The sequence below is a fragment of the Pristis pectinata genome, chromosome 5, assembly GCF_009764475.1.
Source record: "Pristis pectinata isolate sPriPec2 chromosome 5, sPriPec2.1.pri, whole genome shotgun sequence".
Taxonomy (NCBI): domain Eukaryota; kingdom Metazoa; phylum Chordata; class Chondrichthyes; order Rhinopristiformes; family Pristidae; genus Pristis; species Pristis pectinata.
This window is the reverse complement of record NC_067409.1, coordinates 113034511-113052577: the sequence shown is the minus strand read 5'-3', so window position 1 is coordinate 113052577 and position 18067 is coordinate 113034511. Positions and strand designations below refer to the sequence as shown.

Genomic DNA, 18067 nt, shown 5'->3' with positions numbered 1-18067 from the left:
ATCCTTTTCAAAAACACTAACAAACTCTCCTGGTTTTGGTCATGTTGATTGTTGTGACAATAATAAACCAATTTACATTTATGTTTCAGATTTACCCCAGAAAACGACTGCTATTTTTGATGTTCCTGCTCAGGCTTCTTATGTTCCATGAGCGTAGTTTTGCAAAGTTCACTTTATCCCCAATAAAGATCTGTCAAATTTCTCCCAGCTGGAAGGTCCCCCTCTTGACTCAGCCAATCTATTTAACTTCTTTCATTCACCACTTCACTGGCCTTTCTGACCTCTTATACATCCTTCTGATCCTCTCTTTTCCTCTGTTTAGATTGCTTCAAAAAGAATACATTTCCACTCACATTTGGAAAGGCGATCAGATATTGAATCTCTGAACTCTCATTATCAAATCGATTAGGAAATTCAGAAGAAACCTTGTTAAAGTGACAATGGAATAGGATTGGTGAGGTTGGTAAAATTAGTTGAATATAGGAGATAATATTGAGGTGTATAATATCATAAAGGGCATAGATAGGGTGAATGTGCACAGTCTTTTTCCCAGGGAAAGGGAATCAAAAACCAAAGGGCATAGGTTTATGGTGAGAGGGGAAAGATTTAAAAGGGACCTAAGGGGCAATTTTTCACGCAGAGGGTGGCGTTTTTATGGTAGCAAGCTGCCAGAGGAAGTGGTTGTAGCAGGTACAATAACAACATTTAAAAGACCCTTAGACAGGTACATGGACAGGAAAGGTTTAGAGGGATATGGGCCAAACGCGGGCAAATGGGACTAGTTTAGTTGGGCATCTTGGTCTGCATGGACCAGTTGGGCCGAAGGGCCTGTTTCCATACTGTATTACTCTGACACTGGCTGAGAACCCTGTGAAGGAAGGGACAACAGCCTTGTCCGCATCTCCCTACCTTGAGGGACACCCGGTCAGGGGGAAGGACATCCTATTGGACGGACAGCCCTGGTGCCCACCTCCCTGAGGGATGGACACCTCACTGAGGGACACCTCACTGAGGGACGGTCACCTCACTGACGGACACCTCACTGAGGGACGAACAACCCACTGAGGGACGGACACCTCACTGAGGGACACCTCACTGAGGGACGGTCACCTCACTGACGGACACCTCACTGAGGGACGAACAACCCACTGAGGGACAGACACCTCACTGACGGACACCTCACTGAGGGACAGACACCTCACTGAGGGACGGTCACCTCACTGACGGACACCTCACTGAGGGACGGACAACCCACTGAGGGACGGACACCTCACTGAGGGACGGACACCTCACTGAGGGACAGGACACCATCCGAGGGACGGACACCTCACTGAGGGATGGACACCTCACTGACGGACACCTCACTGAGGGACGGACACCTCACTGAGGGACGGACAACCCACTGAGGGACACCTCACTGAGGGACGGACACCTCACTGAGGGACACCTCACTGAGGGACGAACAACCCACTGAGGGACGGACACCTCACTGAGGGACGGACACCTCACTGAGGGACACCTCACTGAGGGACGGACACCTCACTGAGGGACACCTCACTGAGGGACGAACAACCCACTGAGGGACGGACACCTCACTGAGGGACACCTCACTGAGGGACGGACACCTCACTGAGGGACGGACAACCCACTGAGGGACGGACACCTCACTGAGGGACACCTCACTGAGGGACGGACACCTCACTGAGGGACGGACACCTCACTGAGGGACGAACAACCCACTGAGGGACGGACACCTCACTGAGGGACGGACACCTCACTGAGGGACGGACACCTCACTGAGGGACGGACACCTCACTGAGGGACAGACACCTCACTGAGGGACGGTCACCTCACTGAGGGACACCTCACTGAGGGACGAACAACCCACTGAGGGACAGACACCTCACTGAGGGACACCTCACTGAGGGACAGACACCTCACTGAGGGACGGTCACCTCACTGACGGACACCTCACTGAGGGACGGACAACCCACTGAGGGACGGACACCTCACTGAGGGACGGACACCTCACTGAGGGACGGACACCTCACTGAGGGACAGACACCTCACTGAGGGACGGACACCTCACTGAGGGACACCTCACTGAGGGACGGACACCTCACTGAGGGACGGACACCTCACTGAGGGACACCTCACTGAGGGACAGACACCTCACTGAGGGACGGTCACCTCACTGAGGGACACCTCACTGAGGGACGAACAACCCACTGAGGGACAGACACCTCACTGAGGGACACCTCACTGAGGGACAGACACCTCACTGAGGGACGGTCACCTCACTGACGGACACCTCACTGAGGGACGGACAACCCACTGAGGGACGGACACCTCACTGAGGGACGGACACCTCACTGAGGGACGGACACCTCACTGAGGGACACCTCACTGAGGGACAGACACCTCACTGAGGGACGGACACCTCACTGAGGGACACCTCACTGAGGGACGGACAACCCACTGAGGGACGGACGCCTCGCTGAGGGACGGACGCCTCGCTGAGGGACACCTCACTGAGGGACGGACACCTCGCTGAGGGACGGACGCCTCGCTGAGGGACGGACGCCTCGCTGAGGGACGGACGCCTCGCTGAGGGACGGACACCTCACTGAGGGACGCCTCGCTGAGGGACGCCTCGCTGAGCGGCATCGCCGAGGGACGAACCGCCCGACAACCCCCCCCCCCCCGAGCCGCCGCAGCGCCCCCTGCCGACCGGAGGGCGGGGAAAACCCTTTCGGCGGAAATGACGTAGTCGGTTTATAAAGCGGGCGGGCGGCTTGCCTCTGTCTCTTCCGGTTGGGGCGCCATCGCGGGGGTGAGTGGCGGGAGGCCGGGGCCGCGCACCATCCGCCGCCATCCGCGCCCCCTCCCGCTCCCGGGGCCCGCCCGGCGCCGGGGTCCCGTCCCCTTCGCGTCGCCGATGGTCGGTGTGGCGGGCGGGCGGGCGGGCCGAGTCCGGGGCCTGGGGGCTGAGGGAGCGCCGGGTGAGGGAGGGAGCGCCGGGGCCTGAGGGCTGAGGGAGCGCCGGGTGAGGGAGGGAGCGCCGGGGCCTGAGGCCTGAGGCCTGAGGGAGCGCCGGGTGAGGGAGGGAGCGCAAGGTGAGGGGGGAGGGAGCGCCGAGCGGAGGGAGGGAGCGCCGCTGACCCTGCCCTGTGTTGCAGGCGGACCGAGGATGGGGGCCTACAAGTACATGCAGGAGCTGTGGAGGAAGAAGCAGTCGGACGTGATGCGGTTCCTGCTGCGGGTCCGCTGCTGGCAGTACCGGCAGCTGTCGGCGCTGCACCGGGCGCCCCGGCCCACCCGGCCCGACAAGGCCCGCCGCCTGGGCTACAAGGCCAAGCAAGGTGAGGCTGGGCGGGGGGCCAGGGATCGGCCTGTGCTTCTGGGGCTGGAGAACGGGGGGAGCAGGCGGCACGTTGGAGGAAAACGGGTGTGTGTGTGTGGGGTGTGTGTGTGGGTGTGTGTGTGGGGTGTGTGTGTGTGTGTGGGGGGTGTGTGTGTGTGTGGGGGGGTGTGTGTGTGTGTGGGGTGTGTGTGTGTGTGTGGGGGGTGTGTGTGTGTGTGGGGTGTGTGTGTGTGTGTGGGGGGGGTGTGTGTGTGGGGGGGGTGTGTGTGTGGGTGGGGGGGTGTGTGTGTGTGTGGGGGGGTGTGTGTGTGTGTGGGGTGTGTGTGTGTGTGTGGGGGGGGGTGTGTGTGTGGGGGGGGGTGTGTGTGTGGGTGGGGGGGGTGTGTGTGTGTGTGGGGGGGGGTGTGTGTGTGTGGGGGGGGTGTGTGTGTGTGGGGTGTGTGTGTGTGGGGGGGTGTGTGTGTGGGGGGGGTGTGTGTGTGTGGGGGGGGTGTGTGTGTGTGGGGGGGGGTGTGTGTGTGTGGGGGGGGGTGTGTGTGTGTGGGGGGGGGTGTGTGTGTGTGGGGGGGGTGTGTGTGTGTGTGGGGGGGTGTGTGTGTGTGGGGGGGGTGTGTGTGTGTGGGGGGTGTGTGTGTGTGGGGGGGTGTGTGTGTGTGGGGGGGTGTGTGTGTGTGTGGGGGGGTGTGTGTGTGTGTGGGGGGGTGTGTGTGTGTGGGGGGGATGTGTGTGTGTGGGGGGGGGTGTGTGTGTGTGGGGGGGGTGTGTGTGTGTGGGGGGGGTGTGTGTGTGTGGGGGGGGTGTGTGCGTGTGGGGGGGGGGTGTGTGCGTGTGGGGGGGGGTGTGCGCGTGGGGGGGGGTGCCGGGGTGTGCGCGTGGGGGGGGGGTGCCGGGGTGTGCGCGTGGGGGGGGGGGGGTGCCGGGGTGTGCGCGTGGGGGGGGGGGGTGCCGGGGTGTGCGCGTGGGGGGGGGGGGTGCCGGGGTGTGTGTGGGGGCAAGTTTAAATGTGGCTTGAGGGGCATGTTTTTTCCCGCAGAGAGTGGTAGGTGCCCGGAATGGGTCACCAGTGGAAGCAGGTAGTTTAATGGAATTTGAGTCTTTTAGGCTATGGATGATACACAGAAGGAGGACCTTTAGTATAAATTGGCATTAAGATCAGCACAAGATCGTGGGCTGAATGGCCTGTCCAGTGCTGTGTGGTTTCCTACCATGGCATTGGTGTAGTGCTCTGGGAGTGTTAGGCAATAAATGGTACTGAACTGAGAGGAGGAGGACCTGGGGTACCTGAAAAGCCAGTGGGGAAGGGTGGTGGTTGGGGAGTTAGTTGGTTGTGTAAGTAATTGGAAGTGGCCGGAGACTGAAGGGTGGCCTTGTGGAGATGTATGAAATCATGAGGGGTATAGAAAGGGTCAATGCACATAGTTTCTTTTCCCCAAGGAAGGGGAACTAAAAACTAGAGGGCATAGGTTTAAGGTGTGATGTGAAAGATTTCAAAGGGACTTGAGGGGCGGTGACTTAATACCGAGAGTGGTGTGTAGGTGAAATGCGCTGCCGGAGCATGTGGTTGACACAGGTACAATAACAGCATTTAAAAGATCTGGATAAGTGGATAGGAGAGGTTTGTAGGGATATGGGCCGAATGCAGGCATGTGGGATTAGCTTGGTGGGCACGATGGTCAGCATGGATGAGTTGGGCTGAAGGGCCTGTTTCCATGCTGTATTATGAGGGACTACAGTAATAAGGATAGATTAAAGAGGCTGCAACTGTTTGCTTTGGTGAAGGCTGAGGGAAACCTGATGGAAGTGTATTCAGTGATGTGGAGTCTGGTTAGAGTGGGTGATGGAGGAGGCTGTTCCTGCTGATGGCAGTGTTTAGGAATAAAGTCACGGGTAAAGGGGAAGGCAATAATGATGGAAAGAAAACTTCAATACAATGTGTGGTTGGAATCAAATGCACTGCTGGCAAATCTGGTGAAGGTAGGTTCCATTGTCACTTTCAAGAGGGAATTGGCTAAATATATAGCAAGAAAAAGTTTGCAAAGGCTGAACAAGTGCCAAGTGGAATAGTGAATCGGTCTGGTAGTGAGCTGGTGTGGTCACAAAAGGCCAAGTAGCCACCTGTGCTCTGATCATTTTATGAACCACACTTTGTGTCATTGAGCTTGCATCAGACCACCTGCTGCCTGTGGCACAAGGTTCTAATGGTTAAACACTATTTTAATAGTTTACATTGGACTTGTATCTAATTGTTGATGCAAGTGCATTTGTTTTAATGAAAAGGCTGAAAATTGTGGTTGCTGGACATCTGAGGTAAAAACATGGCTGGAAGTACTCAACAGTTCAGGCATCATCTCTGAGCAGAAATAAAGTTTCAGGATTTTTCATCAGGACTTGTTTTAGTTGCAGATATTTCACCAGAGAGATCTCTTGTAAATTGTAATCGGTTTGGGACAGTTGATCACTTGGGAGTATTATTCTGCTGGCCATTCATGCTGGATTTCTTCATGGGCCCTCTGGGTTTTCTAGTGGGAAATGCTGTACATTAAGAGGCTTTTAGACATTTCTTTACTGTAAACTCCACCATTACCCCTTGTAACCTATCCCAGGCACCTGCCACTCTCTGCGTATTTTAAAATAAAGGCCCCTCACGTTGCCTTTAAACTTGCCCCCAAGCACACTTATCCCCCACACTTTCAAATTTCGCATTTGTCAGTGATAATGAACCTGATTCTGATGTACACCTCGGGGTCACGTTCTCATTACTGTTAACCTGGAAGTTGTTGATTGAAGCAGTGACGTCTGGAGAGAAGTGAAATTTTGAGGATAATGTGCCATTAACAAGAGAACAGTCTAGTATATAATGTATAAATGTTCTGGGTGATATTCACAGGCTACGTTATCTATCGTGTGCGAGTTCGCCGTGGTGGCCGAAAACGTCCTGTTCCCAAGGGTGCAACCTATGGTAAACCAGTGCATCATGGTGTCAACCAGCTGAAGTTTGCCCGTAGCCTCCAATCTGTTGCTGAGGTATGTTGAAGCATAATAGAATTGAAGCATAACATGCTAAATTTTAGTGTAATGTTTTGCTTTGTACAAATTTGATCACTGCTTACAGCTGTTTGCACTAAATGGTTCTACTGACCTGCTGCATAGCTTTGGTGGGGGACTTTGATAAGAATTGTGTTGAGCATGTTACCTTTTAAAATAAATCCATCATTTCAATGCCGTGTTTTGAAGCTCAATGGACCAGTCTGGAAAATTGCGAATCTGGTACCACTTTGAGCTGAGTGAATCATTATTCTGGGGCATCCCAATGGTCCTATTCATTTTGACAGAAAATGGTTTCTGGGAGTGCACAATCAAAATGAACTGTTCAATAAATAGTTCTGCTTTTGCAGAGGACCCAGATAAACAGAAGCTACTTCAGTTTTGTTTAATGGATGGATGTTAGAATTCCTAATTGAGGCATAGTTACATTTCCAAAGTTGCTAATAACATTCAACAAAAGGACTAATAATAAATTGCTATCTGGATGAAGTTGACTGGAGTTGGATTGTGGAATGTTTGATTTTTTACTTCTGCAATGAACTGCTCCATACAATGAGTTGCTTTTAGTTGTGTGATCTTTGTAGTCAGTGTAATGAATCTACTAAGACACTAAACTTGAAAGATGACATGTCCATTTCAGATCACTGATTATAGCAATCTGATTAAATTTGGGTTGTACAGAAACACTCCCATATGGAAGATATGGTACCCTTACCAAACAGTCATCTTTTAGCCAGAAAACTCCAAAGAAGGAATCTAGAACATGATTTTTGCCTAAAAGTCTATTAACATTGATGTACTTCCAGATAAATTCAGAAAACTTGTATTAACTAATTGGGAGGAGTACTTCCTTTTAAAAAAAAAGTAATTGCACTTCTTCATCTTCTATTAATTATAGACAAAAGAATATTTATTTCTGACTACTGCTTACTGTGGGGTATCCCCAACCTTTCACTGGCCCTTGATATATCAAAATCTTGTACAGTCTGCAATTTGAGGCCTACGTGATCAAGAAAGAATAACCTGGCCTGTTGTAGCAGATGGCCATGTCCTTGATTCAGCCAACATTGAAACCAAATCAAAAGAGTATTTGGACTGTGAATGTAATGTGTTTTGTCTTCGTGAGCTCACTTTGGTTGTCTTGTGTAGAAATAGCACTTTCTTCTCTGGTGGAGTCTGGACTAATCACATGGACTAATCAAAAATCCACTTGATGTGTTCCCCAGAAGTAGTAGGAGTCTATACCAAGTGACTTGGATGGTTTGGAAAGAGGATTGTATGGTATCCTCCTTTTGGATATCCAGTGTTCAATAAAACTAGTTATGGTTGTCGAGTGGCTAACATGGAAGGATTGTATTCAGTAGATATTTCAATACTATGTATTGTAGATTGATTTTTCTTTTATATTGGAATAGATAAAGGAATTGAGGATATGCTTGCAGAGTAGGTGCAGTAAGTAATTAGGTAAACTAATAGAATTATTTATTGCAAGGGAAGTTTAATATGAAAGTAGGGAGGTTATTCTTCAGTTATCTAGGGCATCAGTGAGACCAAATCTGGAGTTTTGTATACAACATTGGTCTGGATATTTTGGAAGCATTTGGGTTAAGTGGAGGAGGTGCATCACGCTATCTCCATCACTACCATTAAATGGGTGTGTAGACCCATCCCAGTTGGTTGCCTTGCCTTCAGAAGTCATTGTTGAATAGTTGAATCAGGTGATGCTTCATGGTCAAGAGAATTTGTTCTGTTATCCATTCTCACATTTCTTTCCTTTAGGAACGAGCTGGTCGTCACTGTGGAGGACTGCGAGTTCTTGCCTCCTATTGGGTAGGTGAAGATGCCACATACAAGTTCTTTGAGGTTGTCCTCATTGACCCATTCCACAAAGCTATCCGACGCAACCCCGATACCCAATGGATCACAAAGCCTGTGCACAAGCACAGAGAGATGCGTGGCCTGACGTCTGCTGGCAAGAAGAGCCGTGGTTTGGGCAAGGGTCACAAGTACCATCTTACTATTGGTGGTTCTCGTCGTGCTGCATGGAGGAGGCGCAACACACTGCAGCTCCATCGCTACCGTTAAATGTGTAGTGTCTGTATATTTCACATTGGTAAATAAATTGTTTTGAGGATTTTTCCTGCATTGTTGGTAGGCGCCTCATTTTGATAAAATTGTGTTGAGAGTGACATTTGAAATTTTTGGCAGGTGCATCATGTTCATGTGGGTTCTCTTATTCACTTGCTGCTAATATCTTTGCAATTGGTAAGACACATTTTGTGGGGCTGCAGTATTCCTCCTCTGTGTGGTGGCGTGTTGGCACAGCAGGTAATTCTGCTGTCTCGCAGCTTCTCAAAGCGACTCAAACTTAATCCTCTGCCACCAAGTTTTCTGTGACTGGGTTTCCTGCTTCCTAAGGGTGTGCTGGTAGGTTTATTGGCTACTGTAAATTATCACTCTGTTTAGGGTTAAGGGCAAAAACAATTAATTGATGGGCATGTGAGAGAATAATTGGAGTGGAGGAATGGGAGTATGGGATTTCTCCCCCAAGAGCCAATTTGGACACTCCGGGCTGAATAGAGGCCTCCTGTATCACCAAACATAAATCAACTGGGTGAATCAAAAGTATAAATATCAACTGGATTTCTTTTTACCCCAATTTTGTCTCAACATATCTAAGCCAGATTTTATAAATCATAAAAATGGTCTTTTGGTTTAATAATTGGCAGGTTAGGAAGTCTCAGACTTGGATAGATTAAAATTTGTATGGGCTGAGCCTGGCATTCTGAACGCTTGTTTGCAGACTTTCCTTAGTGCTTCCACTTGAGATTCTTTAAGCAAATATCTGTGGGAGAATAAAACAATTTTCTTTGGGTTATACTGATAAATGCGTCTCATTTCCTAGTAAGGTATTTCCCCTGCAGCTGTCTATTCAATTAATATTCTGATTTTTATTCAAGCCCAAGTCCTTTACAAGTGGAGGGAGTTTGAGTTTGGAGCCTTGGCATCTGAAGGCATAACCACTTCTCAAGTAATTAGAATTGATGATGAAAAGGAAATTAGAGGAAGTGTGTACTTTGGGTTGGTGGGTTTTTTTGTTAGAAGGGGTGGTCATGAGGAGCGAAGCCATGGAGCCATTTAAATTTGGAGCCAGTGTTGATCAGCTGGCATTGATACAGAGTGGGTTTTATTTGCAAGATAGAAAATGGCAGCATGCTGCTGGCAAGGGGTTGGTCAGCAATGCATTGGAATATTTGAGATTATGACACCTGACGTTGCAAGAACATTGGTAAGCTTTACAGGCAAGGTGAAGATGATGGCTTGAGCTGTTGCTGAAGGGAGTAAAGATCACCAAGGATCAGTTTTTTTGTGGAGATAAAGCAATGGTGCAATCTGAGCAGTGGTGGAGTAGAGATCCATGTGTTAACATTTGATTGTTCTTGTGTAATTTTGAGCCAGCATCTTTATTGAAAAGAACAGATTATTAGTACCCCTAGATTTGATAGATCAGGAAGCAAGACTGCAAACCAAGTTACTTTTGTATAGTGGTTGAATGAACATAGCCGAATGAGATTCCAGTACGGATAACAAAAATTAGGTTATAAAGATTTTGGGTGGAAGTCAGAGGTTGGGCAAGAATAACAAAACTACTGAAGCAAATTTTTTTTGTTACTGAAAGCTAGGACATGAATTTACACAGGAGGAAAAGCTGAAGTGAACTACTGCACTTTGGCATACTAAATTAGTGGGTTTGGGGTTTGAAAATGAGTCTGCACCTCTGCTTGGAAAGTCAGATGAAAAGTTCTTAATAGATGCAAATTTGCTACTGGATAATAAAAATGAGGCACAGGCCATCCTGCCTAAAAGCTGCCACAAAGAGACCCTCCTGCTTAAAAGAAATAAAGATTATCCCAGTGATCCCTTTATCTAACAGCCTAAATGATTTATTATAAATGCAGCAAATGTTTGGGAATTCTATACTTACAGCAGTTTAGAAATTAATTCTGGAATCACCGTTTTGGTTGGGGATGGGAGTTCCTTTCATTCAAAACTGCTCTATTCAAATCTCAAAATTCACGTGGTAGCCTAAACATGCCTTCATCAATTACTTCAACAGAATTACTTCAAGCTACAAATCTTGTTTGTTTAGCCAGTTCTTTTAATACAAAAAGCTGTGAAGGTTTGTTATAGATGTTGCCACAAATGGAGGATTTTATGGCTCCTTAACTTTTACTACTACTTCATTATTTCCACTAACTAGCTGATAAACAGATCCAAGCATTAAATTAATTTCTTCGGTCCTTGACTGGGGACTGCACAAAGAACTAGCAGTCTTTCTTTGAATGATGTTCAATTAAAGTTTTTTTTGACCATAGCTGCAAACTGACTTACTAGGTTCCAATGTCTGATATTTTCATAGCTCAAAAGTCTTTAATGAATTGTGTTTGCCCAATTTTGAAAATCTGCTCTGTCTGGTGAATTTTGTGTATTAATATCCTGTAGAAGAACATTTTAACATTGCCAAAGGAATAGGTTAGGGAAAAGGTCTAGATGGTAGAGAAGATTACTCCTGTAATCTAAAGAGTGGAATTTTGGCAGCTAAAAGACAAGATTCTGGTTTGCAGTGGAATACTGGATATTTTATCCATAGCTGCTTGCAATCAGATTGGGGGGATAAAAAGCTATCAACACGAAATTTGGTTTCAAATCAACATTTTATTTGTAGCATTATCAAGACCTCTAAAACTGGGAAGACTACAGAAGAGGCAGCAAATGTGGAGAGAAACAGTTTGGAGCAATTATCTGAGTGGGATGCTGACTTTCAAAAATCCAGTTTTAAAAATTCAGATCTGTTTCAAACAGTTCTGACTATTTTTGCCAAAATTTCAGCTTGGGTTAGCTCAGTTCTGGAGTGGTAATTTGCCTCAAGATTGTGATCTATTGTTTCTTTGGTAACCTGGTTTAGAAAGTAATAAATAATTGAATTTTAAGATACACATTAGGATGGGCTGCTTCCAGACTCTTATTACTAATAAAAATAATATGCTTCCAAACTTTCCATGTTATAACACTGACAATCTGTGAAAGTTTGGATTAATTTGTGATCTCATGTACTCTAGATGAAATGTTCCAAACTCAAGTTCCCTGACTTCAAACACATCAGATTTGTCAATGCAAACACATTTTGGAAACCATTTCAATCCTGAATTAAATAAATATAAATGGTAGCCACTTGCTACTATGTTGGTTGAATTTATTTTTTGAAGAAATCACTAATAAGGTAGATATAGTAAAAATCAAGACCTTCAAAACAAAATCTAGAGCAACAAAGCTCATGGTCTATTAAGTGGTGGTGATCTTGGCCCCCCCACATACTTGAGTCATGGATTATACCTTCAGCAGGTGCCTGCAAAATACACCAAATCCACTAGCAGGATATGCCAACCAATGTCCTCTCCCAGGCCACCATCCCTCATTGAGGACTTAAGTGCATATTAGAGCCATCTGCCTGTGGACTTCTGAAATAAGTACTCTGCTGTGGCAAAAGATTACTAGGCGGATAATAGAAATGATTTGAGGATGTTCTTGGCCTTTATGTAAAAGTGTGGGAATCCCTGGCCTATGACTCTTCAAAATGGTGAAAGCATTCACAATGACGTTGAGTAAAGTCTGAGTTTCACCTGTGGAGTCTGCAGATACCACATTGGCCTCATCAGCCACTTGGAATCTATAGAACTGCAGTGGAATTAAGCCCATTCTTTCACAAGTAACTGGTGAAATAGTAAGAAATAAAGATGTTTTGTCTATGTGAACAAGCCAAAAGCATCTAATAAAATTCTATGCAAGGATTAACAGCAAAAACTAGATTGCACAGAATTGATGGCAGCCTGTTTGTTGTGGAAATTGAGAGTTTGGAGAGAAATTGTTGGGATATGCAGTAGTCCCCAGTTATCATACTGGAGCACCAACTTTTCACCGTACACAACACAGATGAGGATCTCAGCTGCTGAAAAGATGTCCACAAATTGTGGATGCTCAAATACCCAGATAGCTTGTGGGGTTGCAGTGTGGAGGTTACAGAGATAAAGAGGGGTAATGAAGAGGTTTTAGAATGAAAATTTAAAGGCAGCGGAGGGGTTGGAAAAGATTGTGAACTGGGTGCTGTCTGTACATGTGGAAACCAGCATGTTTGCATTTGATCTCACTAAGATACAGCATGTAACTGAATCATGAGCAGATTCTTGGGTAGATCCAGAAGTAATGGTGTCTGTGCAAGTAAGTGAAGCCACTGAAAGAGCAATTCTAGCTATCACTGAGTAAATGAGAATAAAACCATCTAGATGAGTACTGTTTTCTGCATCACATATCAGGAAGTGTGTACTGGCCTTGGAGTGTTCTCAGTGCAGCTTCACTAGAACGATAGGATTAGAGGTCACATCGCAGAAACCTGTTTTGTATTCTCTTAGCATGACAGGATATCTTTATTAGTCACATGTACATTGAAACACACAGTGAAATGCATCTTTTTTGTAGAGTGTGCTAGGGGCAGCCTGCAAGTGTCGCCACACTTCTGGTGCCAACATAGCATGCCCACAACTTCCTAACCTGTATGTCTTTGGAATGTGGGAGGAAACCGGAGCACCCGGATAAAACTCACGCAGACATGGGGAGAACGTACAAACTCCTTACATACAGTGGCCGGATTTGAACCAGGGTCGCTGGCGCTGTAATAGTGTTACGCTAACCGCTACAGTACTGTGCGGGCCCGATAGTGTAGCTTTGTGCATGGGAAATCGTGTCTCACAAATCTGAGTTTCTTGAAGAGATGACCAAGAGGATTGACGATGACAAGGTAGCAGAAGTTGTCTACGTGGACTTCAGCAAGGCCTTGGACAAGATCCCACACGGTAGGCTGGTCCAGAAGATTTGATCATATGGAATTCAGGGTAAGCTAGCCAAGCAGATCACACCAGTGATGCAGTTTGGGAAATTTGACCGTGGCAGGATATGCACAGTGAATGGTAGGGCCCTGGGGATTGTTGTATAACGCAGACCTATGGATACAAGAACATGGTTCTCTAACTGGCAACACAGTAGATGAGATGTTGGAGAAAGTGAAAAAGTTGAAGAAAGCTTTCCTTCAGACAGGGCAATGAGTACAAGAATTGGGGCGTCATGTTACAACAGTACAAGACACTGGAGAGACCACATCTGGAACACTGTGTGCAGTTTTGGTCGCCATACTATAGGAAGGATGTGACTAAGCTAGAGAGGGCGCAGAAAAGAGCCACATGGATGTTGCCAGGACTGGAGGGCTTGAATTAAAAGGAGAGACTGCTTAGGCTGGGACTGTTTTCCCTGGAGTGAAGGAGGCTAATGGGTGACCTTACAAAGGTTTATAAAATCATGAGGTGCACAGCTAAGTTGGATGATCAGTGTTTTTTACCCAGGGTAGAGAGTAGAGGTTTAAAGTGAGAGGGGAAAGATTTAAAGGGCAACTGAGGGGCAAATTTTGCACACAGAGGTGGTGGTATATGAGGCAGGTACAATTACTTTTAAGAGACTCTTAGATAAGCACATGAATGATAGAAAATGTCTCTTCCCCAGGGCACCAATGCTCAACACAAGAGAGCATAGCTTTAAAGTAATGGGTGGGAAGTTCAAGGGAGATATCAGAGGAAGGTTTTTTACCCAGAGAGTGGTTGGGGCATGGAAATGCGTTGCCTGGGGTGGTGGTGGAGTCAGGTACATTGGTCAGATTCAGGAGATTACTAGATAAGCCTATGGAGGAATTTAAAATAGAGGGATATGTGGGAGGAAGGGGTTAGATAGTCTTAGGCGAGGTTTAAAGGTTGGCACAACACTGTGGGCTGAAGGGCCTGTATTGTGCTGTACTGTTCTATGATTCTATGAAAAATGGAGGGCTCTGTGGGAGGGAAGGGTTAGATAAATCTTAGAGTAGGATAAAATGTCAGCACAACATTGTGGGCTGAAGGGCCTGTACTGTGCTGTAACGTTATATGTTCTACATTTAAAAGACATTTAGATAGGAAGGGTTTAGAGGGATGTAGGACAAATGCAGGCAAATGGGACTAGCTCAGGAAGATACAGCACAGGGCATTTGGGCCAAATGGCCTGGTTCTGTGCTATATAACTCCTCGACTTTCACTTGAAATCTGAAGGAAGATATGATCTAGATGTTTATGAAGTTGAGATTTGATAAGATAAATTAATGAGAATACCAGAACAAAGGCATACAATCAAACATAAGCCATTCACGTGGGAAGTCAGGAAGTATTTTTTCCACACAAAGGGTATGGAAGTGCAGCACTCTCCATCCCCACTGACATTATAGGATTTGAGCTTTCAGTACTGACACCATTGCTTAGGATTCTGTATCATGAGATAGGTGCCAAAGTGGGAAAATGGAGCTGTAAACAGTTACAGTTGGTAGAATAGCTCAAATGACTTACTCCTGCTCCTGTTCCTGATACACTTATTTAAATAAACCAAATAAGTGTTCCCAGATTACAACACCAGGGAGGGCTGCAATTACCTAAGAACCTTTGATCAAACAGAAAAGGTGGTCAAGATTGCCGCTCCTAATTGTTAGTTACTTGAAGTACTACCTGAAGCGTAAATTTAGAGTTGGTTGAATGGGAAGTGGACCACGTTTGGATTACATTATGCGATGACTAATTTACCCGGGCATGGATAGTCATAAGAGGTGTGACTACTTTCTTTGCATTTAAGGAAATGACATACTTTTGATCAACAGTTATTGAAGTAAATGTCTATGTGTGAATGCCATGTAGGGTCAATTGGACTTAATCAGAATTGGTTGACATTCACTTTCAAGATTTTCACAGGAATGAGCTCTGTAGAAGTGCTCTATTCTTCTAAATTCCACCCCTCGAGACACTGATGTGAGCTTGAAAGGCAGCAGAGAGCAAAAGTTTTTTCTTGAACTTTAAACAAATTATTGGGTTTTGAGGAAAAAGCCTGAAGAATTGCTTTAAAAGCTTCAAACTGTAGCCTGACTGCTAAGATATGAAAATTAATACTGAATAAATCATGAAACTTTATACAAACAAAACAATCTGAACTAGAATAGACCACATGTCAGAAAAATGACTTACTGAGACACAAACCTACCTGGCCTTGTCTGGACCTGTTAAGCCTCTTTGTTTCTAGAGAGCTACAATTGTGGACTAAGTAAATGACCTGCCTTGTTTAAGTGCCACATCTTCATTGTTTTAGAGGTCATTAGGTAGCAACAGAGGTTTGTGGTGACTGATAATTGAGGGTTGGACTCTTCTAACACACGTCATGAACATTAATTATCAAAACTGCAGAGGCTTTTCAGTGGTACAAAGATGAGTCGTTCACGTAAACCATCACTTTAAGACTGAAGGGAATGAGATTTAAACCAGCTAGTCCAGACAAAGGCACCAGGTAGGTAATTTTACTGCAGCAGCAGATTATCCAATAGAGTAACAAGCAGCTGATAGGAGCTCATCATTACATCATTTGAGGGAAAGACAACCAGTTTATCTCAGCCAACTGAGTTTCTGAAACAATACATAAATTCAGATGGTTAAAGGTGCATTGACAGCTGCAGGGTGTCTATGAAATTCTTGAACCCCATTATCAAGTGAGATTCAGACCTCATTTAAGTTCCAAAGACACTTACTCGATATCCTCAGGCATCTCAATGGTAAATTGGTTTATCATCGTCACATGAACTGAGGTACGGTGAAAAACTTTGTTTTGCATGCCATCCATACAGATCATTTCATTACAACAGTGCATTGAGGTGGTACAAGGTAAAACAGTAACAGAATGCAGAATAAAGTGTTACAGTTATAAAGTGCAGTGCAAGTAGACAATAAGGTGCAAGGTCATAATGAGGCAGATTATGAGGTTAAGAGTCCATTTTATTGTACTAGGCGACTGTTCAATAGTATTATAACAGTGGGATAGAAGCTGTCCCTGAGCTGCTGGTACGTGCTTTCAGGCTTTTGTATCTTCTGCCCGACAGGAGGGAAGAGAGAATGTCCCAGGTGGGTGGGGTCTTTGATTATGTTGGCTGCTTTACCATGGCAGTGAGAAGTGTATACAGAGTCCATGGAGGGGAGGCTGGTTTTCATGATGTGCTCAGTTGTGTCCACAACTCTCTGCAGTTTCTTGCGGTCCCGAGCAGAGCAGTTGCCATACCAAGCTGTGATGAATCCAGATAGGATGCTTTCTATGCTGCATCAATAAAAATGGGAGACCTCTGATATTGGTCAGTTCGTGGCAACCCCTGAGTAAATCTTTTAAATTGATACAGATGACAGTTAGGGGAAGTTAGGTGTGCAATTGGCAGGATTTTAGAAACAAAGGACAGCAGATGCTCGAATCTAGATGAAAAACACTATGATGCTTGAGGAACTCAGCAGGCCAGGCAGCATCCATGGAGAAAAGCAGATGGTCAATGTTTTGGGTCAGGGACCCCTTTTCAAGATTACTTAAAGGGCAAGAATTCAATGTACATGCCATTAGGCTACAAGGTTCCAAGACGGAAAATGAGGTGCTGTTCCTACAGTTTGTGCTTGGACTTCTCCTGGCAGTGGAGGAGGCCGAGGACTGACATATCAGTGATAGTGTGGGAGGGGGAGTTGAAATGACTGGCAATGAGGAGATGCAGATCGCGGTTATGGACAGAGCGCACGTGTTCTGCGAAACAGTCACCTAGTCTGCATTTGGTTTCACCAATGTGGAGGAGGCCACACTTGGAGCACCGAATGCAGTAGATGATATTAAGGGAGGTGCAGGTGAATCTCTGTCTCACCTGGGAGGACTGTTTGGGTCCCTGGATGGAGGTGATGGAGGTGGCGTAGGGGCAGGTGTTGCACCTATGGCGGGGACAGCGGAAAGTTCCCGGGGTGGGAGCGGGATGGGTGAGGGAGGAGTGAACTTAGGGAGTCGCAGAGAGAGCGGTCTCTGCGAAAGGCAGAAAGGGGTGGGGAGGGGAAGATATGCTTAGCAATGGGGTCCCATTGGAGATGGCAGAAGTGGTGGATAATGATGTGTTGGATACATAGGCTGGTGGGATGAAATGTGCATCCCAGGTGGATCTGCTCTCCCCTCCTCCCCCACACCTGCCTATCACTGTCTCTTACCTGCATCTACCTATCACCACCTTGTGCCCATCTCGCCTCCCCTCTTTTGTCCACCTATTACTGCTCTGCTTTTCCCTCCTATATATTGGGCTTCCACTTTTCCTATCTTCAGTCCTGAAGAAAGGTCCTGACCTGAAACGTTGACCGCCTGCTTTTCTCCACAGATGCTGCCTGGCCTGCTGAGTTCCTCCAGCATCATCGTGTTTTTCATGGCAGGATTTGAGCTCAAGGTTGTGATGTGTGGTGGGGGGGGCGGAGTAACTTAGTGACTGGCAGTGTTAGTTTCACTTTGGTGCCAACATTGCAGAACCCTGCACCTTTGGCCCATATTCAAGCATTTTTGAAAACCTACATTTTAGTTTCGCTGGTTAACCCAGATAGCCTGCTGATGGCTGCAGTTTTGGACAGGAAACGTTATGCAAGTGTTAGATCCCTGGTAGTCCAACAACACCACTGCTTCCCCAACACTACCCATTTTCAAACCCAAACCCAA

The 18067-nt window shown here is 46.5% G+C and overlaps 1 protein-coding gene across 1 annotated transcript; it reads left to right on the top strand.

Moving 5' to 3' along the window:
• Nucleotides 1-2722: 2722 nt before the first annotated feature.
• rpl15 (ribosomal protein L15) lies at nucleotides 2723-8554 on the top strand. Its single transcript, XM_052015987.1, has 4 exons — nucleotides 2723-2833; nucleotides 3180-3362; nucleotides 6252-6388; nucleotides 8189-8554. The coding sequence occupies exons 2-4, from the start codon at nucleotides 3191-3193 to the stop codon at nucleotides 8492-8494; spliced, it is 615 nt and encodes a 204-aa protein (XP_051871947.1). The 5' UTR covers nucleotides 2723-2833; nucleotides 3180-3190; the 3' UTR covers nucleotides 8495-8554.
• Nucleotides 8555-18067: the final 9513 nt, after the last annotated feature.